The sequence below is a fragment of the Zosterops lateralis genome (assembly GCF_965231275.1).
Source record: "Zosterops lateralis genome assembly, chromosome: 9".
Classification (NCBI taxonomy): Eukaryota; Metazoa; Chordata; class Aves; order Passeriformes; family Zosteropidae; genus Zosterops; species Zosterops lateralis.
Window position 1 is genome coordinate 29470432 of NC_139769.1, and position 21033 is coordinate 29491464.

General features: G+C 42.1%; 2 protein-coding genes across 2 annotated transcripts in view; one reads left to right on the top strand and one right to left on the bottom strand.

Moving 5' to 3' along the window:
* FIRRM (FIGNL1 interacting regulator of recombination and mitosis) overlaps positions 1-21033 on the top strand; it is a 27340-nt gene continuing 6307 nt past the window's right edge. Inside the window, exons 1-24 of the mRNA XM_083867468.1 lie at positions 1-104; positions 692-732; positions 1403-1491; positions 2724-2828; positions 3348-3485; positions 4398-4560; positions 4898-4982; positions 5500-5638; positions 6077-6157; positions 6492-6556; positions 7908-8056; positions 8593-8701; positions 9193-9379; positions 9716-9798; positions 10178-10229; positions 10510-10603; positions 11271-11452; positions 12127-12249; positions 13145-13240; positions 13659-13772; positions 14181-14285; positions 14591-14671; positions 15379-15492; positions 15777-15958. Of these exons, the coding sequence (XP_083723594.1) occupies positions 7-104; positions 692-732; positions 1403-1491; positions 2724-2828; positions 3348-3485; positions 4398-4560; positions 4898-4982; positions 5500-5638; positions 6077-6157; positions 6492-6556; positions 7908-8056; positions 8593-8701; positions 9193-9379; positions 9716-9798; positions 10178-10229; positions 10510-10603; positions 11271-11452; positions 12127-12249; positions 13145-13240; positions 13659-13772; positions 14181-14285; positions 14591-14671; positions 15379-15492; positions 15777-15958 (2675 nt within the window). The 5' untranslated portion in view covers positions 1-6. The remainder of the gene's footprint in view (positions 105-691; positions 733-1402; positions 1492-2723; positions 2829-3347; positions 3486-4397; positions 4561-4897; positions 4983-5499; positions 5639-6076; positions 6158-6491; positions 6557-7907; positions 8057-8592; positions 8702-9192; positions 9380-9715; positions 9799-10177; positions 10230-10509; positions 10604-11270; positions 11453-12126; positions 12250-13144; positions 13241-13658; positions 13773-14180; positions 14286-14590; positions 14672-15378; positions 15493-15776; positions 15959-21033) is intronic.
* Positions 16433-21033, bottom strand: part of SCYL3 (SCY1 like pseudokinase 3) — a 15384-nt gene continuing 10783 nt past the window's right edge. Inside the window, exons 12-14 of the mRNA XM_083867467.1 lie at positions 19645-19788; positions 18312-19036; positions 16433-17135 (exon numbers count right to left, since the gene is read on the bottom strand). Of these exons, the coding sequence (XP_083723593.1) occupies positions 17073-17135; positions 18312-19036; positions 19645-19788 (932 nt within the window). The 3' untranslated portion in view covers positions 16433-17072. The remainder of the gene's footprint in view (positions 17136-18311; positions 19037-19644; positions 19789-21033) is intronic.

Sequence of the window (21033 nt, forward strand, 5' to 3'; positions counted from 1 at the left end):
CGCGCCATGTCCCCGGCGGAGCCCGAGCTGCTCCTGCGGGAGCTGCGCGCCTGGGACGGGGAGCTCTGCCGCCGGGAGCTGCCCGCCGTGCTGCCCCGGCTCCTCATATCCTTCCCGGCACGGCGCTTGGGTGGCTGCGGGAAAAGGCACGGACGGGAGTGGGGGGGGGGGTTGGAGGTTGTGCGCATCCTTCAGAGTTCCGCGGTTCAGCCGCATCTGTGTGAGGGAGAGCGGTGAGACCTTTGTGAGGGGCCGGGAATTTCGCTGGAATAAAAGATTCATAGAACGTAGAAAGAGCGTGTGGTTCATTTAGCAATGTAGAAAACTCCCCGACACACCTCTCACCTACCGCCCCCCAACCAAACAAACCCAACCCCCTAAAAAACCCCAGACCACACACCACCAAAAAGAGAAGGAGAAAAGAAAAGAAAAGAAAAGAAAAGAAAAGAAAAGAAAAGAAAAGAAAAGAAAAGAAAAGAGAAAAGAATCCTCAAGACTTACTCTCTAATACATTTTGGAAATACTTTGTTGATCTTGCGGGTACTCCGGGCTCTCAGCCTGCCGTGGTTATGGAGCATCCCCACCGATTTCATACCTGCGTGAGGGAGTGATGGAAGTCGCTGTGGCTTCTGCGGGTGCTTTAAAGATATTCTTCATAGCAGAGCAAGTTTGATTTTCTTTAACGTTTTTACTCAATGTATCAAGAGTCTGAAGACTGGACTGAGCATATTCGTAAGTAACGGCTGAGAAGTCTCTCTTCCTGTGGAGCCCTGTATTGCAATTACGATAAGATCACTGCAGTGCTTCAAATGCTTATGCTGCAACTTTTCAGAGTCTTCAGCAATCCTGCTGGACCTTACACATTCCACTAACTGCATGTTGAATAAGCTTTATAAATGCCCCTGTAGAAACTGCTGCTTTTTCTTTTCTGCTACTTCTGGTCTTTAAGTACATGAAAGAAGAGTGTTTTTAATGTAGTGTTTTATTGTCTTTTGGGCTGTTATCTTCCGGGTGACAAAGCTGATAGTTAAAAGAAAATGAGGCTCATATGTAACTCTGTATGAGTGTTGCTAAACCTCACTGTTACAATGCATATTATGTTGCACTATAAAATGTGCAACTGTTTGGAGTTTGGAATGTGGCAAATACTGGATCTGTAGGCTGGTAGCTGTGCTCAGCCTTCAACTAAGTTTAGTCAGGTGTTATTTTTTATGTGTTTGTGCTTATTGGAGCTGTTACAGTAATTTGATTTGTATGTACACATAATGTATGTGTGTTTTCATGCATTTCAGTGCCTCTCTCAAAATCTGATCTGTTTTTGCTTTCTACAGTTTATTGTTTCCTCTGGTAGGTTGCTGTATATTTCTGAGAATTACAAATTATAAATGTTTTTTCTTTGCAGGTGTTTTGAGGATCCTGACTGAAATGTTTTTGCCACATATCAGCCTTGAAGATGTGGAAGAAATGTTTTTCTCAAAAGTATTACCTAAGGTAGGACAACTTCAGTTAACTGTGGAATTGTCAGTCAGTCCAGTGTTAGAACCTGCTTAGATTGCAGTGATTCTTCTTTTGGGGTTGCACAGTATCTACGGGATACAAAAATTGAAGTTTTACCCTTTAAGAGCTTTCACAGTGTTGTGTTGAATTGTTTCTGTGATTGTTCTCATTCTTTACAATAGGGAGAGAATCAAATATACAATGTTCTGCTTTCTATATTCAGCAATAGAGTTGGGTTTTATTTCTTTCTGAGAAGATTGAGCTTTTTATAAAATTACCAAAGTGGAGATTTTTTAAGTGAGGCAACTTCTCAGGACAAGTAAACGGAAGAGCTCAACACTCCCATGTCATGAATAAATATTGTGAAATTTGTGAATTAATATAGTGAATGAACTTTTAGACCATACTGACCTCACACGTGGGGTTGTTTTGGTTTTTTTTTTAATTAAACGATGGAGAATTTTGTGCCATAGTTGTATTAAAATCCGTGCTTGTGTTTTAAGTGAAGTAAAGCAGTTGCCAAATTACTGATTTAAGTTTCAGGCCTCAGCTTGTCCATTTTAAGAAGCCAGTAGAAACGGCCACTTGATTTCCCTTTCTCTTATTTTATCTCAAGTAACAAATCTTGGGAGATTACAAGAAAATTATCTCATAATAGGCATATCCTGGTAAAGGATCACTGTACTACTGTTAATCCTGCATGTGCCCAGAAGCACCTCACTGTCTTTGCAGTCTCAACAACAACACTCATCAGATATCCCAAAACCTCAACTAAAGTAGAAATAGATGCTGTTTGTACATCACAGATTAATTTTTTAAAATGTATTCAAAATGTTAAAAATCATTCTCAACAAACAATTTTTTTTCAGAGACAGAATTAAAATCTTTTTTAAATTACGTGATTTTAACTAAGTAAAAAGTCTTTGGTAGAATGAGGTATATTTCAAGCAAATTTGCTGTGAAGCTTGTCTTAACAACAAACCTTAGAAAAAATAACAGCTACAAAATCTTCTGTCTATAATATATATATAAAAATGGGGTTTGCTTCTTCTTATGTACTGCTTTATGAGTGAAATGCTGGGAAGTGTTTTCTGATGTGAGTTCTCTCTGTGCCTCCATGCCAAGGAAACAAGCAGGTATAGAATGGTGTTATTAATAGAATGGTGTTATTATGTGCATGTGTACCTTTGTCAGTAAAATGTTTCAGTTTTGTTGTGTTCTGGCAGACTCTGCAGTTCTTTGATAACTTGATGTGTGAATTATCCAGCAAGGCCAAAGGACTGACCAGCCAGAGCACAGAGCTGTGCAGTACTGTAAGGAATCTGCTACAGGCAAGTCCCATCACACAGAGCTGTCAGAATAATGTTTACATCACTTTTTGCTTTTGCCTAAACTACTAAAAGATTTTTAGAATGTTTTTGCCAGCTACTGATGGTTAAGATGTAACTTAATCTTCCTTTGTAGTCAGTTAACATTTTGTCAATGATTTGATTACATCTAGCATGTGATGCTAATAATAATTTTTAAAATCATCTCAAATTCTGTTTAAGTCCCTCCTGCAGATGGAATGTAACTCCCCATATTTAAAGAATGAACCTGGCACCTGTTTATAAGTCACTTCACTCTGAGTTTTACATTTTTGTAAATTGAGAACATTAGTTAGAGGAGTTTTCATAGAGGATATGGTATCGGAGAAAAACTCTGGAGCTTCATTCATCTTTAACAAACTACTTACTTATGCAAATAGCAGTGAACTTGAAATGCCATAAAAATCCAGGTGTGTTTCAGCTGAGAAAAGCTGCTTTCGGAGGTGTTGCAGGAGTGACTGCTGTGCTCTCTGTTGTTGTCAGGCCGTCGTGCAGCTGCTGGAGATGCTGACGGGCTGCGTGCGCCGCCTGTGCTCGGTGCAGGAGCTGTCCCTGCAGAGCATCCGCTCCCTCCCCTCCTCCGTCCTCTGGGTGGTGAAGAGCACCTTCACACACTGCAAGGTAGGGCTCTGCTGGCTGCACGGAAGTCCTTGTGCTCCTTGGCTTTTAGGAGACACTTTAGGAGATCTTATTTTGAAATGATACTGTTAAAGTCTTATTCTTTTAATCTTAGTTGTTGTTTTCAGAATGCACTCAGTGCACAAATACAAAGGTGATTTTTCAGCTGTCTGCCCAGCAAATCTGACCTTCTGGTGAGAGGCTCAGACTGGGCTATTTCCATGCTTTGTATCCTCAGTGTTAACTGAACATTCTGCTCAGAAGCACAGTGCTCTGAGGGATCTGTGAAGTCCTGTTGGCTACAGTATTTACAGAGCTACAGATGGCAAGTTCCAGAGTGGATTGAAAGTTTAGATTAGCAGGTTTATGTTGGTTACAATGAGCAGTGTGGATCAGTTTCAGATATAAACTGCTCTGGATGTTCAGGTGCAACAGTAATTCCCTCTGAGATTTGAAAATAAAACAAGATTATCATACGGACACACTAACTTTTGGTTGCCTTTCATTTTCATGTTTGATACTTCTTTCTTATGGGAACATTTACATCAGTTTTCCATGTCAGAACTCAGGTGCCATATCTTTGTCTAGTAATTCTAATACAAAAGTATGGGAAGTCTTTGGAATGCCACTTCCTTTGCTGCTGACATTGTCCTGTTTGGTTCAGAAATAAGATTTTGGGTTCATACATGGAGGCCTGATCTGGAGCCCCCTAAACTCACAAGAGGCAGCCAGACCTCCTTAGTTTCCCATGAGCTGCAGGTGAACATATTTTATATTGAGTGCTCAGGGGCTGTGTGTTAAAGTACACATTTGTGCCTTGTTCTTTTTTTTTTCCAGAGAAATGTATGGCAAAGCTCATGGTATTTCTTCATGTGAAAAGTCAGGCTTTCACAAACCTCTTCCTCTCCATTTCAGGACAGTGAATCAGTGTACTATGGGCACCTGCACTTAATTTCCGACCTCCTACAATCCATGTTCAAGGAAACTTACTCCCTTCAGAAACAGCTGATGGAACTGATTGATTTGATTTCCATAGGCTCTGCTTCCAGTGAGGAGGATATAACAGATATGGTGTCAGGTATACATAGATTTGATACTTTTTTAGTCTTGCTCAGTCTTTTTTCTATAGAAAATTTGTTTGAGATTTTAAAACAGGTTTCTGAGTGTGCTTACTTCCTGCTGTCCTGACCAGCTTTTCAGAAAGCAGTGTTTTGAACTCAAAATATTTCCATTTTTCTCCTGAAGCTTCATCTGTGGGAATGTTTTGTAGGTTTATGGGAAAGGGGCAGCACCTAAACATTGACCCATTTTCTCAGTTCATGTCAATGTGCTGGTATTCTCTTCATATTCTTTTGGGATTGCTATGAACTCATAAATCTGATTTAACTCTGTTGCTGCTGCTGTTGTTCCCTCAGTAATCCACACTGTGCTGGAGATCTGCTCTGTGATTTCCAATATGGACCATGCTCTTCATGCCAATACATGGAAGTTCATAATCAAGTATGTAGCTAAACTCTTTGGGGTTTATTGTGGTGTAATTTTAAATAATGAATGTCTCAATTGCTTTGTGCTCAGGGTTTCTAATAAAATTAAAATGAGAGAACTCAATGTAGCTATTTACTTTGGTAATTTAGAAATTTAGCTAGGAGGTAATATTAAAGCACTGCCAGTGAAAGTAGGTAGGAATTGATATGAAAAGTAATAGAAACCTGACTTTCTGTATTGCAATGCAGAAGAAAATTTGCAGCACTGTTGTTTGAGTGATGAACATTAAGAGGTCTGACCTGCAATTCTGTAGCTGTTTTTGGCTTGAGTTGGCTGTCTCATTCTTCCATCCTGCCTCTCTGGGTTTCAGTCATGGCCATGGAGAGGGCTGTTCTCTCTGAGTTTCTGCTTTCAGTGTTCACAGATATTGCACCAATCACTGCTATATAAAAGGCTAAATAGAGGAATTAGTTATTTGGATTGCAAAATCACTTCTGACAATTAAATATGTGGTTCCATCACTGTTTTTCAGGCAAAGCCTGAAGCATCACTCCCTGCTGCAGTGCCACCTGAAGCACAGTGACATCCTGGGTGGCCTGTGCAAGGACACTCTTCTTTCTTTTGACTCCTGTTTGCAGCTGGCTGAGCAAATGAAGGTGTCGGAGGTACAGGTGAGTAAAAAGCTCCCAAAGCTGCCATGAACTTGAGGAGGAGAAATTCTTTGTGCTGTGTTATTGCTTGGAGTAATTTGGTTTTGGTTTTTTTGGGTTTTCTTTATTTCTTGTGGTAGACAGGATAGCTTTGAAACCACATGAAAATGAGGCTCACAGTTCTGTGTAGATTGAGGATGTTTTAGTGAGTTTTCACCATACTATGTGAGATTTTTTTGTTTGTTTCCTAAACTGACAATATCCCAAGGTTAATCAAATCCATAATATTGCTTTGAAAATGTTGAAGCATACATACTGAATGTTTTTAAAATTTCCCCCCTTAGCTTAAGAGTCTGTAGAGAATCAAATGTGAAATAGGTTTGAACACTGTTAGCAATCTAACTTCCTGCTTTATTGTGTTACTCTGCATTAACTTTTAGAACTGCTTCTTTTGAACAGGAGGGCACTGACTTCAGGCTGTTCCAGAAAACAGTGAAACTGTGCAGGTTCTTTGCCAACTCCCTTGTACACTACACCAAGGTAGGTTTTAATACTTCAATTCTATGTTAGTATTAAATTTAAACCTCTGGTCTGCAAATAAAATCCTTTTGTTCTGTGTAATATCTTAACAATTTACAGCTATCCCATATGGGCAGTGTAATTAAGATCCATACATAACGTGCTTTAGTTCTTCCACCAGTAAATGCTCACAAGCCTGTGCAGGGTTACTGCTGGGATTTCCCAGAAAAAATAAACTATAACAGGTTGTTTCATGCAGTGTCACTGAGTAGTTGGTAGGAGATGTCCAGTAATTCATCTAATTAATCATGGATTTTATTTTAAAAGTATCACTCAAAATTGATGGCTTTTGCAGGAATTTCTTGCCTGCTTCTCTGATTCCTGTTCTCAGTTACATCAGCTCTTTCTTCAGATATACAGGTATGTGAAGTAAAAATAATTGATTATTGATCATATCTTAATAACATTTCCATATGGCATTCATAAATTACAAATATTTTGAGATGTAAAAATGCAGTTCTCATTCCAGAGTTGTTGCCATTATTTTTCATGTACAGGCAGCTAAAATACTTTTTAATAAATTAAGTGGTTTAGTATTCTATAGTTACCTTAACCCTATTCTTGATCAATACTGTGCATGTCCCATAATGCCAAACTATTAACTTCATTGCAACTATTTATGGCAAGATTTATTAACAATTTATGTGTAGGATATGCAGAAAAAGAATTCTACAACTAAATGCAGGTGTCAGCAGAGGCTTTTGACAGATTTTTTCTACTGTAAAACCAAGTTTGGAAAAATTTGTCCTGGAGAAAGGGGGAATCAGAAGCAGAATGTCCTGAAAATTTTTTATACCTTTACTGTTGTGTTAATAATCTTGTGGAATCTCACAGGAGGACTCTGGTTCTCCTGGAAGCAGATGTTCTTTTAATGCTACACTTAGAAATGTCTGCAAGTGGTTTATCACTTTCCTTTCAAAAAGTTTTGTTGCTGCAGTGGTGAGGAAGCATAAGAGAACCCAGACTTCATAGTAATAACTCTTTATACTAATAACTCTTTATATATCAGAGGGCTGATTTCAGCCTTTTGTTGGAATTCAAACCAGGTTCCATGGTGAGATGTGCATCTGAGTTCATAGTATGTTCCACTGCAAGACCAGGTGGTTATTTTTTTTTATGAGTTTCTTCTTCTAAGTTTACTCCCCTTGTAGGTTTTTCTCAACTGGAAGGTTGTAAACTTTTATTCACTCAGGGAAACTGAGCAGGATTTTTGAGTAGGAAGGTTGTGTTTTTACAGTTCACTTGATAAGCTGCAAGAGTAGAAGGTTTTCATTTCATGATCTCTATCTTTATTTTCTTACTGGTTCTTCTTTTCTTTTATTGCCCAAGTTTTTTTTTTCCTTTTCAGAGAAACTGTGGTACCCTTTTAGGGTCATGAGTTAAGTTAGTGCTGTGACATTTATGGCTGTCAAATTGTGTATAAAGGTGTCTTCTTGGCTTTTCTCTTTCCCTTGACTCTTTGTGATTTGGTATGTTTCTTCTGAGAGATGCTACTAGATTTACACACATTTTCCGTGAGCTTGTAAGGTTTTCTTCAAATGTTTAGTAAAATATTGGATTGTGGTGCTTATTTTAAAGGCTGAATGCAGAGTTGTAACTCTTGGACTATACAGATATTCTAAAATGAGGAGCCTTTTCTGTATTTTATTTCACAGGAACAAGGAAATAATGAATTTGCCTTTTGAGAATTTTTTTTTCCATTCCTCCTCAGCAAATTTCCTCCCAGTCTTTATGCTCCAGAGATCCTGGAAGTTCATCAAGATGAAATATCCCGGGTTTTTCTTGTGGCTCTGGACCCTCTCATCACCCAGCTCCTTCTCTTTAATCCTTTCATGGAACAAGTGTTAAGTGAAAATTTAGGTGGGTTGAAAGTACAACTTCCAGTGCTGTCTGCAGGATCAGCACTGACATTTTGACTTCCTGGGCCATAATATTTTGTACTCATTTGCTTGTCTCTGTTTCTTTTGTAAGTCCTGGCTAATTTGGATGGATTTTCTAACAGATAGTTTATGTTGTTGCTGAATTCATCTTTTCCAAAGTACTCATAGTAACTGCACTATTAATCTGGTTAACAGAAATCCTGTTAATTCTGTTCTTCTGCATAATTTCAATCCACATTTGCCACAAACGTTCAAATTAAGATGGATTTTTTTCTGCTGTCTTATTGGTAAGGGAAGACAGCTTTTTTTTCTTAAATATTTTCTGTGAAAACTAGCATGCCTTTAAACATGGGGAAAATGTCAGCTTTTTGTTTCAACAAGCTTTTCTTGATTTCTGCCCTGACCAACATAAAATAGCCCATCAATTTGCCTTTACACTTGCTTAAAAGCCAGTTTGCACACACAGTAAATATATCCAGGCAACTTGCTCCAGATTTGAAATCCAAACTTCTACAGGTCTCCCTCCTGAGCAGCAGCTGCCCCAGTGTCTCCTCTTGCTTACCATAATGGACAAGCTCTCCTCTCAGCCTGAAGAAGTGCAAACTCTCTGGAATACAGGAAAAAGGTACTAAAAAGGTTTTTGTTGAAGTTCTTCACCACAGCAGTTGCTCCATACAGGCAAACAAAGGGGCTCAGCTGCTGGAGTTGCCTTTGCAACTGAACTTGTAAAATTGTCACTCTGGATTTCCATCCTTTTGCCAACACAAACAGGATCTGATATTCATAGCCTCAGGAATGAAGGATACAGAGACAGAGAGGCCTTTGTTTTTTCAGGGAAGGGCTGGTATTTAGAGTACTTGTAGGGTAGGAATAAGGCTATGGATGTAATTTGCTGATACTTCACTAAGTTAAAATCTCATATGCCTGAACCCTCTAATAGTCGTCTGAATTTATAAAAGAGGAAGCCAGTCAGGAACATAAATCTGGTGTAAAAGCACTGAATTTATTGCCATCTTTTCTGGCTGAAGACAAAGATTTTGTAATACCAATGTTACTTGCAGGAATTGGGATTTAGTCTGTAACCAAACTGGTTTTGTTTTTGTTTTTCCCTTGCAGCCTGTCTTTGTTTTCAGCTCTGTTCTTCAGTTTCCAGCAGTGCTGTGGGGAACTTTCTCTCCCCGTCTGTTTGCCACAGGTGATCAGTACTGGGCAGCCAGCAGTTCCCATCACCCTCTATCACTATGTCTGTGTCCACCTGTGCTCCTTCATTGCTGCCACACTCCCATCACACTTCCCTCAGCTGGTAAGATTGGGTTTTGCCTATCAGTTCTTCAGCTGTTGTGATGCAGAGGTGCTACTTAAAAAGAATGGGTTCTTTCTAATGATGTGGCTCTGAAAAGATGCTCAGAGAGAATCATCTCAGAGACGGTTTTGTAGAAATCAGCTGTGACACAGTTGCATGGCTGGGGTTCAGTTACACTGCAAATGTCGCTTGTGGGAAATGGGAAAATAAAGTTCTTGAGGACCTCAGTGGTCTTGGCAATTTTTATTCTCTTTCAGAGGAGGGAAGGTCAAGTTGTTCTGAAAGTTTAGTGCTTTCTTTTCTGTGGTGTTCAGATTGGGGTAATTTTCTCCTCAGGAGCGTGCCCTGCTGGATGCTGTGCTGGGTTCCAGTATGGTCACGTCTCTGCTGGCAATGGACTCGTGGTGCTTCCTTGCTCGGTAAGAGGCTCACAGTACAAGTCAAGCAGGTTTTCCACACATCTAGCTCATTCTGTTGTTGTACATAATTTGCAATGTGCTTGAGAGAGATTTTTGTAAGACAGAATTGCCCCAGAATTAGATTATTTTCAGATACAGAACATATTTTGAAAATTAGGAGTAGAAATGTCTTAGCCACTTTTACATTCTTTCAAGGAAGAGGAATGTAGCTTCTCTAATAATTGATTTCTGAAATGGTTCTCTCAAGTAAATTGTGTCTCTGCAAATCAAGTTTAAATATGTTAGAGGAAATGGCAATTTCTCAGACCAGATTTATGATATTTAGTCTGCAGAAGAACAGGAAGTACAGATTCACAAGCTGTTGTCTCTCATGTTTCAGGTATGGAACAGCTGAGCTGTGTGCTCACCATGTTAATGTGATTGCCCACTTGGTAAGAACCACAGTGATGTTTGCAGTTTGGCACCAGTTTTAATCTGAATGCTACCAGCAAAGATTTAAATGGAGATTGTTCCAGTTCTTCAAATTGGCTTGGTAACTAGCAAAAGCAGTACAGTGAAAATATAAACCAATATGCCCTGCTTATTTTATTTACAATGTTACTGCTGTGATCCCACATAGCAACTCTCAGAACATCCTGTATAGAATTTGTTTGCTCAGTGGTGATTTTTCCCTCAATGTAATGAGGTGCATTACATTTTATCCTAATGCAGGTGAAGGCTTGGCCCGGTGACTGCTGCCAGGTCTGTGCCCTGGGTGTGCTGCTGAGGCGAATGCTCTTCCTGATGGCTCCAGAGCATCAGGCAAGTCCAGCACCAGCTCCTGCTGTTGTCACTAGAAGGGATTTGAATCAGTGGCCTGTGTTCAAATACTCCCTTTCAGTTCTGGAGAAGTGACAAGATGTTGAGTGCTCACTTGCTGCACTTGTTACTGTACTTGTTATTATTTAGTCTAAGGCAATCAGTCAGTAAGTTATTACTTATTGTGGATCCTACGTTGTGCTCTTTAAAACAAGAAAAGCATATTGACCTTTCTAAGAGTCTTGCTGGGTAGCAATGAAGTCTTTTTTTTGACAAAGTATGAAAGCAGCACATCTCCCCAGATTCTCTGGAACTGTGTCTTGTCATTGCATCTGTGACTGATGTGAGTGTTCTGGTGACATCAGGTGTCAAGAGGAGTGTCCTGTCCTGTCAGTGCTTCTCTGTGTACCCTGGAGGGGCTGAAGCCCTCTCTTCCACTCACTAGGGCCATTGCTTCAAGCAGCTGAAAGAATCAGTTCTTTATGTGACAAGGGAAGTGGCAGTTTATTAACATTTTTTGTGTAAAAAGATGGATTTTACTGAAATACTTTACACAATTTTTTTCACATAATAAATCTGAAGCAAACCAGCAGCGCATTTTGGGTTCTCATCTCTCGGGCTGTCAGATTGTTTTCTGGTCTGTTTAGTTTCTATTACCTTTTGTTTCCAGGTAGAATTTGCTCATAAGTTTCCTCCTGAAGAGGTGGAGAACTTGGCTGTGTGGCAGCATGTGTCCCTCAGAGCTCTGAATCCTGACCTGAGGGCACAAGTGGCATCTCAGCTGTGCTCAGCAGGGCTCAGGCAGTGCCAGCAGTGGCTGAACAGCAGCCGTGTCTTGGGAGGGCTCCCACCCGTGGTAAGATTGCTTCTCTTTGGAAAAGTGAATGAACTCTAGTTTTTCAAACTACAAGAATTCTGTTGCTGTCACCTCAGTTCTGTTACTCGGTCTGTTGCACACTTTTTTCCATGCCTAGCTGGATATGGCATAAGCAAAACTCTCATTTTAATGTTTTCTTGTAGTATGCAGCACCTTAGGACCTCTACTGTGCTAGTGGAGGTTCTGTGATTCACTAGTTATTCTAGGTGTTGTTTGCTCTCTGGCTGAGCAGATGAATTTTTTCTTCAGAATTTCTGATTTATGCTGTACCTCAGCATCCAATTCCTCTTCAGTTTTAAAATCCTGGCTGGTTTTATGCAGCATCAAATCTGAAGGATGCTCACTGGTCTCCTTAATGAGGGAATGTGAGAAACCATAGGCTTCCACATGAAATGTCTGCTGCCAGACTTCTCCTGGCAGTGCAGAAAATTATCTGCAGTGTGTGTGAAACTCACAGGAGTAATGGATGGTTTCCCTGCTCTGGAATCTTTGTTGGCTGTTCTCCTGCCGGATTAGCTGTTCTGTACAGCTGAGGCAGTACAGTGGGCTTCTTGCCACCTTGTATCATTCTAGATGTTTCATTTGAGCCTGGAGTTTTGGGTTGGTTTACATGTGGTGTGTTTTGGTTGGTCTTACACATTTTTTCCTCCTAGAACACAGCCCTTTCTGCCCTGCTGGTTGCCTGCAGTTCTGCTGATGCCTCTCTGGAGGCAGAACTTAGGACATCTGTCTTGGGAGTGCTCAGTCAGTTCTGGTCCTTTCTCCAGACTAAGCAGGTAAGAGAATTTGCTACTCCAGCAGTGAAAGCACATCTTGGAGAGGCTGGTGCTGTTTCCTCAGGTTGTTGTTACTCATTTATTTTACTTGGATTGGACTGTTTCAGTAAAGCCCAGTGTACCAGTCCTGCCCATCTGCTCTCAGCTGGTTTATCTGTAGGGCAGGCATGAGCTCTGGGATGCTTGAGTTTGAATTTCCTGAATGTTACATATATTGTTCCTTGTTACTCCATCTGTTACTCAGTGTCACATTCAGACTTGCTCAGGGAGAAGCCTGAAATACTTGATTTTGCTTCATACCAGTTATGAATTTGGTGTATTTTAAATATTCATTAGAATGTGAACAAAACTCAGGCTGAATTGATTAGAACACAGCCCAGCACATGGAGACACACAGCAGTCAGGCAGTGTCCTTGTGACCATGTACCTGCTCATGGCTGTGCAGCTGCATAAAGGAAAGGAAAAATAAATTGTCTGGTTTTTCATGCTCCAGATTAAAAAAGAAAGTTTGAGAGTGGGAGTGAAGAGCCAACCAATGTGTCCCCCCTGAGGTCTTTTCCAACCTCAGCCATTCTGTGAGGACATTTGGCAACTGAAAGTGAAAAGAAAGAGTTCAGATAACCTTTAGGAGCTTATTGTAGTGAGTGGTGGAAGGAGAGCAGGGTCAGGAAATGTTCTTTAAAAAAATCAAAGAAAATGGTCTCATAAAATATGACTAGCTAGAAATACTGATGTGATTATTTTAATATTTTCTTTGCTGCTTACAGTGCAGTGTTTTACATGTGTGAAGTCAGGTTAACAATTTTGGAATGCTGCTGTAACTTGACATTCTCTCCTAAGCAGTTATTCCATGAGCTAAAATGCAATGTTATTGATATCCTGTGCTCTCTTCAAGGTCTCAGATGAGCCATGTCTCCAGAAGACACTCTGTTTATTACTTCACCTTTTGGAATATTTCATCCAAGCATTAGATGCTCAACTGCTGACCCAGGTAAAAAAAAAATCCTAAATCCCCAACATCACCTTATGAATAATTCACTACATGAAAACCACATTCTTTGTGATTTGTTGAAATCTCAAATGAGTTATTTCACGGTCTGGCCTTCTCTTAATAAGGAAATAATCCTCCTTCATTACTTTCCTGGCCTTTAAACCAAGCACATGGCTTTTTGGTTAACACTGCTTTTGAGAATCCCTTTCCTCTGTAAGATAATTGAGATATATGGAAGTGCTATACAGAGAGCACATTCATTTCTTTCTAAAATGGACCCTGCAGCTTTATCCTGGCCACTTTTATTGGAGGTGCAGCATACCTCCTTCAGGTTTGTAAATTCCATGTGTTTGGATTTAAAGATGAGCCTTGCACATTTTTTACTTGGAGTCTGTGTGATGGGGTTTGTCTCCTGCAGGTGTTTGCAGTGCAGTCATCCCTGCTCCAGCTGCATCCCCCGGATCATGTCCGTCTAGCAATGGTGGATTTTCTGTCTTCCATGGGAAAGGTGTTTATTCCACAAGAAGCACAGGTAAAGGGAATTGTGGCCTTAGTGAAAGTGGCTTGTCTTTTGATATAAGGACTTTTATTTAAATACACAGTTAAAGGATTGAGTTCATTAAATACACACAGGAATGCCAGGACAGTTGTCTTGGATTCATGGTCTGCAACTGGTTTATTTTTCATTAAGATGGGCTGAGTGCATGCAAGATGCTTGGAGGTTTTAATGCCAGTCCTTTCTCACTGGTGAGAAGCAACGAGAACTGAGAACAGAATATCACCTCCCTCACAGTGGTTCTTTGGCCAGACAGGGCAGTAGCACTCTGACATTTCTCAAACCTGTCCCTCAGACTTAGAGCGATTCTTTAGTAAGAAATTGCGATGGTGAGATATGCACAACTAACCCTTGGGAACTGATGGCTGTTTGTTACTGTTGCAGAGGCAGGTTATTCCCCAGCTGTCCTGTCTGTTTGCCTCTCTGCTGGCTGACCAGACCTGGCTGATTCACCAGCACGCACTGGAGGCATTCACACATTTTGCAGAGGTGAGCAGAGCACAACTCTGGGTGAGGGCATTTGGTTCTGTTGACTTCTGTTGTACACAAATTCTCCTGTCTCAAATGTTTGCTGCTCCTCACTGCACAGTCTGAATCTCAGTTACAGATGCTATTGCACATTAAAAGTACTGAGAGCTAGTGCAGTCGGTGGAGATTTCAGGAGCTGAAAGTGAAGAAGGATTAGACACTAGTTGCTTAGATTGGTTGCAAGAGGGCAGGGGCTTTCATAGAATCATCTATTTTGTTCCCCTGTTAGCATGGATGTATTGAACAACCAATAACATTTTTGACAGGAAACAAGACATGAAGATGTTGTTCCTTGGTGCCTTAATTCTGAAGAAGCTAAGAACAAAGTTGTTAATTTTCTGGCTAAGGTATGTATATTGTTTAACCATTTTACTGCTGTCTTAGTTGATGCTGTACATCTGCTATCAGCAATAACACAGCATGGGGCTACACTTGCATTATCTGCATGACCATTGAATAACTTCAAAATAAACTGGTTGAACTTTTCTGTTTGCTTTAATCAGCAGAATTAACATCTGCTATTCCCATGCACACTGCTCCTCCAGTACTTTCAACTTAAAGCATTTTTCTTCCTTAAACAAAAAATAGCTATTAAATTGCACTGTTATTTTTGAAAGAAGTTACCTATTAAAAAGATAGAATTTGGTTTGACTTCCCCATTTCTCTTGGATCGGTTTCTGATATGTAAATGAACATGTATGAAACTTCTCAGTGCCTTTTGCATACAAGGAGAAATTCTCTTAGGAGCAGGTCACTTACTGCAGAACATTGACACTGGGGAAGAGGGGGCAGCTGTAACCTGGGGCAAGACTCTCTGGTTGAGCAGCTTTTGGCAAATAGATAATTTACAAAAGAACTGATATCTCCCAGTGATGCTAACCCAAAGTTGTAGATAACCTCAATCTTTGATCAGAAGAGTGTGTGAGAAATAATATTCTTTGAACTGCACATTAAAATCCCTCCCTCTCCCTTTCATTCTGGCATATAAATTGAGCCTGTGAAGGTTGGTAATGCTGCCTGGGTTTAGTTACCTCTCCTGGGGCTTTCTCCCTAGACAAGGCAGGTGGAAGAGACAAGAGAAGCACGAACAGAACGCCTGAAGCAAGAAAGGAGTACCTGGAGTGCACAGGTTTTCAAAGTGGATGGAGAATTGGAGTCAACAGGAGAGGTATGTGTGCTTCTTTAAACTTAATTTCTGTAAGTTCTGGGGAGTCTCTGAAAAGGCTGAGATGGTCTTGCTGCCCCCCATGTCCTAAGAAAAAGGTCATGTGCACGGCTGGCCCTTAGTCTGATATCCTAATGGTGTGTGGTGCCTGCCAGGCAGCAAGAACCCTCACAGGACAAGGGACTGCTGCAGCTCTGTTTCACCTAAGGGGTTCCTTGCTTTTGAAAGAAGACCGATTGCTTAAGTACAACATTAAATTGATGTTTTGTGTTTACTTAAATCTGCAGCCTGTGGCCAAAAGAGCCTGTCACCCCCCCTCTGAGGAGCAGTACAAGGCAGCAGTAGGCTCGATGGAGGGGGCACTGGAGGCTGTGAAGCTGCTGCTCCAGAAAGGGTCCCCTCCAGGCTGGCTTGCAGTGAAGCTGGAGGCTCTGCACACAGCCATGGCCACCCTCAGGGATGGCTTGCGGTAGGTGCTCCACAGGGCCTGGGGACAGTGACCCAGCTCAGCTCCCTGGTGGGAGGGAAGAGGTGCCTTTGTGCCAGGAGGGCTGTAGAAGAAAAAGCTGTGACATGGGGCAGTGCTTGGCAGGACTGCTGGGTCTTGGTTTATGTGCCAGAGTGGACTGAGGAGTGCAGTGCCAGCTCCTCCTGCATAGCCTGATGGATGGGAGTGGACACTACTGCACATCAGAGCTGTGGGTTTGTATATTGCTTGTTCTTCTACTGTGTGGAGATAAACATTCCATGACATTGTATTCTGAATACTGAGAGGTTTGAATCTGTTTTAAGAGTAGCAGTGACCTTGTTCGTGTCACATGCAGGGGCCCAGGCCGTAGATGTTTTTATCTTTATTTTAAAATACACTGAGGAATAACAATTAAAGGCTCTCTACCGTTCTCTGAACATACCTCTGCTGCTGGTTCCATTCAACACTAGGATGATCCTTTAAAAATAATCTTTATTGGTTACAGTTAAGAGCAGAAAGAACATGGTGCTTAAGCAGTTTGTGGTCATTCACTGTATGGTTCCTAGCACTTCTTGTGCCACCCATTGACAGAACTATACAAACAGAAATAAATAAGTTGAATAAACTGTACATTCATCTTAAAATCATATCTTAGCTGAAAAGTTAAAAGGAGCCATTTCTAAGGGCTTTATTTTTGTGGGGTAGGAAAAAAAAATAAACCGAACAAGAAAACCAAGGGAAAAAGGCACATTAACCAAGAAATTCAGTGTGACTTTCATTTATTGTCAGCAGTTTTTTAGGGCAGGGGTGAGTTTGGGATCAATCTCCTACACCACTCTTGGCCTCCAGTAGCACATCCGCACCATCACCACCATCACGCTGTCCTCTCTCGGGAATAGTGGCAGCACCACAGCTGGGCTTATTGCTGGAGTGCAGGCTCACCCCTGCAGCTTTTGGCACAGACTGGGAAGGAGCAGCCCTGGCAAGAGCTCAGGCCCCATGGTATCTCGTGGCTGTGCAGCACTGAGGTACTTTATCCATTGTACTGGGGAAGCAGCAACTCCTGTCACAGGATCCAGTACACCATAAATCACCTTGGTCTGGTTCAGAACTGTTACCAGTTTGTATCATCTTCCCAGTTCAACTCCTCTTCTTCACCCCAGCCTGTAGCTTCAGCCTAGAATCACATAAAATTATCAAGATTAATGTATGTGGAATGTACTCATGTGCTTAGCACAGCCCCAGGAGCCTGTGTGGCTTGGGAGGGTGGAACATTCATCCACAAGGCCAAAAGCCCAAAAATGAAGTGTCAGTATTTTCAGCTTGTGATTTTAAAGAACTTTGAACTACAAGAGGAATCTTGTAGTTCAACACTCCCCTCTCTTTAAGCAAAGTGTTCATCCTGGTTTAAAGATAAAAGCAGACTTAACAAGGAGTCTTACTTTTTTTTTACTGTTTGTATCAAACCCACTTTCCATTAAAAAAGGACGCCACGCATTAGATTATTTCTTTACCCCTAGGAAAGAGCTGTTTTCTTGTATTCTAACACTAAATTTGATCTCTCACTGACACAGCACAGGCTGTCTTCCCTCCAAAATGGGGTTGGAGCCATGACAGTCACAAGACACTGTGCTACTTTCAAACATCATAAACAACTTAAGTTTACAGCCCAGGCTCCTCTCCCCATGGTCCCTGCTGTTCCTGGGGTAGCTCTCTTGAGGCTGAATGAGCAAAACAACTCGAAGTCAACACCTATTCCCTAAGGGAGTTAGGTGTTCAAGTGGAAATGCTGCTGGCCCCTCCTAGGAAACAGCAGTGGTCCTTGGAGTCTCCCTGATTGGGCTACAGGGATTTATCTGCTTAAAGAAATCCCAGTTTTGTGACCCTCCTGTGTCTCTGAAATAGAGAAATGTTTCAGCTATTCTTTCATGAAAGCAACACACCCAAAAAGCTTTACTCTCTAATTCAGAGGTTCAGGTTTCCTGGACCTTAATGTACAATGCTGTTGTGTTTTGCTAGAAGACTCAGGAAAAACACTTCAGTCCTGAGCATTCTCTTCCTGAAAGCCCCTTCTGTTTGAACATGTCTGTTCAGCAGCCAGGATCCAGTCTTGTTTTACCTGTCTGACAAACCAAAACTCTCCTTAACAAATCACAGGATTCCTGCATCCAGGATACAGCAGCACAGAGTCAAAGCTGGAGCTAAAATTCCTTAGTACTTCTAGTAGTGTACAAATGGAATCCATTCCATTTCCTAACAGAGCTCTTTTTGCTGTATCAAGTGCCCACTGCAGTACCTAGTGCCTGCTAAGATGCTCTCATGGCTGTAGTCACCTAAACCTCCAGCCTCTTACCTCAATCACATCAGCTGCTGCAAATTTAGATGAAAACAGCACAGTCTGGGAGGCACCTTCTCTGCTGGACACCCCACCCGAGAGAGGAGCTTCTGTCCTTGCCTCAGGTAAAATCAAGAGGGGGGAAGAAGGTTTAATGTCTGGGATCATGTCAGCAAACCAGTCCAGCTCAGGGTCTTGCACAGGTTTCCTCTTCACTTTGATCGTGAATTCTTCTCCCAGGCCAGACTCTGATGAAGACTTCAACCTCTCCTGAAAGGTTTTTGGCAACACAGTTTCTCCCAGCTGTTCCTCATGATCCCACTTGTCATTGCTCCAGATGTTCCCATGGCAAGACTTCATGGCAGGACTCAGTCTGAGGCTTTTGAATTCTTTGCTCAGTTGATGGGTACCTGGCAGAGGCCTCGGCCTTTCAGCTGCAGCAGCCTGTGTCATAGTGGGGCAGTTTCCTGAGGACAGGTTAGGACTGGGGCTCCTGGGTTCAAGGTCATCCCAAGGCTTCTCATCTACATCATGATCAGCAAAATAAGGCCCTGCACTGCCCTGCAGCTCCCGGGGCTGAATCTGAATGTTCACAGTTTTCTCAGTGTCCGTCTCCTCTGGCTCACTCCAGTCTGGCCACTCCTCTGCTGGTTTTTCCGAGGTAGTCAAAGAGCTCCTGCTGTTCCCCAGTGTATTAATGCTTCCAGGAATTCCATTCAGGGGGAGCTGAGCGCCTTGCTCACCTGTGGAAGACAAAGGTGTTACATACCCCTTTAGAGAGAGCAAGTGGAGGCAGAAATGGAGTTGTGTCTAAAACTTCTTGACATTACAGGCACCACCTGGCATGGGAACAAGCCAGTAATTGATTGGAAAGCAAGGTCCTCTTGGATTAAAAAGCAGGGACACCTTCCTGCTTGCAAAGGAGGGAATTCACCTCAAAGCCCAGGGGCAGTACAAGCTTATTGCTGATAAGCAACAGGTGATTTGGAAAAGGCCATGTAAGGAAACAGAATCAGATTTGACTGTCAGAATGAGCTGACCTGTAAATCCAGAGTATCTGCTGAGCTGTGGGAGGGGTGAAAGCACAGCACAGAATCTGCCATACGAAAACAAATTCAAAAGTCCAGGCACCCAATCTGTGAATGTCAGCTTCCCAAAGAGCTATTCCCTAGGATGTTAAGGATCACACTCCCCTTCCTTCACTGTTGCCTTCCGTGGTTCCCTGAGTGTTTCAGATCAGCACGTGGGGGGAAATGCACATCTTTTCAAGCAACACTTCTTTGGTGAACAGTTGATTTCTGAAAGGAAGCACATTTTACCTGGGTAGAGTACATTTTAGGGTACGTTTTACCTGTCTTTGAAGCCAGAGCATTGTCTTGTCGCACGGGAAGCTTTTTGGCAGGTGCATTTGCAGAGCTGGGGAATGAGCTGGGACTGCTCTTCAGGGGCCGAGAGGTTTGGTTTCTCTGATTGCTCATGCCATGACTGGGGGAACCTGCCAGGATAAAGGAAAAGAAAGGACACAAGCTGAACTGCCTGCATCACTGGAATGTTCTTTTTGAACAACACTGAGGCCTGGCACAGCAATCCAACAGCTGCACCTCCTGATCCATATATAACACAATACTCCTCTGTTCCTGCTGCCTGCGGCACTTGCCAGTACAAAGTTATGGCAACTGTACCTGGTCAGCTTTTGCTGAGATGTTCTTTCAAGAAAGACACAATGAATAAAGTGATTAGGATCAGAGCAGGTGATTTAAAAATGCTGTTTGCCACCTGGCTGGATCCAAAATCCCAACTGCATTGCAAATCCCCTGGTACCTGCCTTATACAAAAGCACTGCACTCACTCACAGCAATTCCAAGCATAAGCAAACTCATGGCACTACACAAATCCCTTTCCATGGCTGGGCATGGGCACAGCAGCTTCCTGGAATGAGAGTCTCTACTCTGAAGGCTGACTGCAATGCCAGCTGCCCTTATCCCAGCCTGAGGTGAGGAGGGTGGTGGGCAGTCAAGGCCATGCTCTGGAGCTCTCCAAGGTGGGGCTATTTCCCTGGCCCAGTGCTGACAGCTCAGCAAGCACCTGGTTGCAGTTCATTTTTGGGAGCTACAGGGTATGATCAGTACTGGTGGTGATTTGTGAACACCAGCCTCAGCTGTGTGGGACCCTATTGCCACCACTTCTAAATGGCACCGTTTGGGCCAGTGCTGCACTTCCTGCCACAGGGCTCATGTGTGTTCCCAGCCAGCTGTGCCTGCCCAGGCTAGGGACCACCAGTGCCACCAGGGACAGGAAAAGACTGCAAGGAACACACAGAACCCAGCCTCTCCCCCAGTGCCTTTCATAAAGGGCACATCCTTTGCGGGGCTTGAGCAAAGCTTGTTAAGCCTCAGGTGCTCAGGCCCTTGTGTTGCTTTTTGCAGATCATCACTCACTGTTGAGGACAAAGGTGGGGGTTTTGTTGTTTATCAATAGTTAAATTAGATGTAATTTTAAGTATATTCTGAAAAATAAGCGTGGTTTCAGCCTGCAATCCAAAGTGGTTTATTTACTAGTTCACTAAAACAAATGATGTAAAGAAACTAATGCAGTAAGCCATCCACAGATTTTAATGAAGGGTGGTAGCTGCCAGTACACACATAAACAGGAAGCAAACACTTAAACTGATCTTTGTCATGTATTTCATTTGGTATCTCTATGTGTAAAGTTGCACAGATATTGACTTTTGCCTCATTAT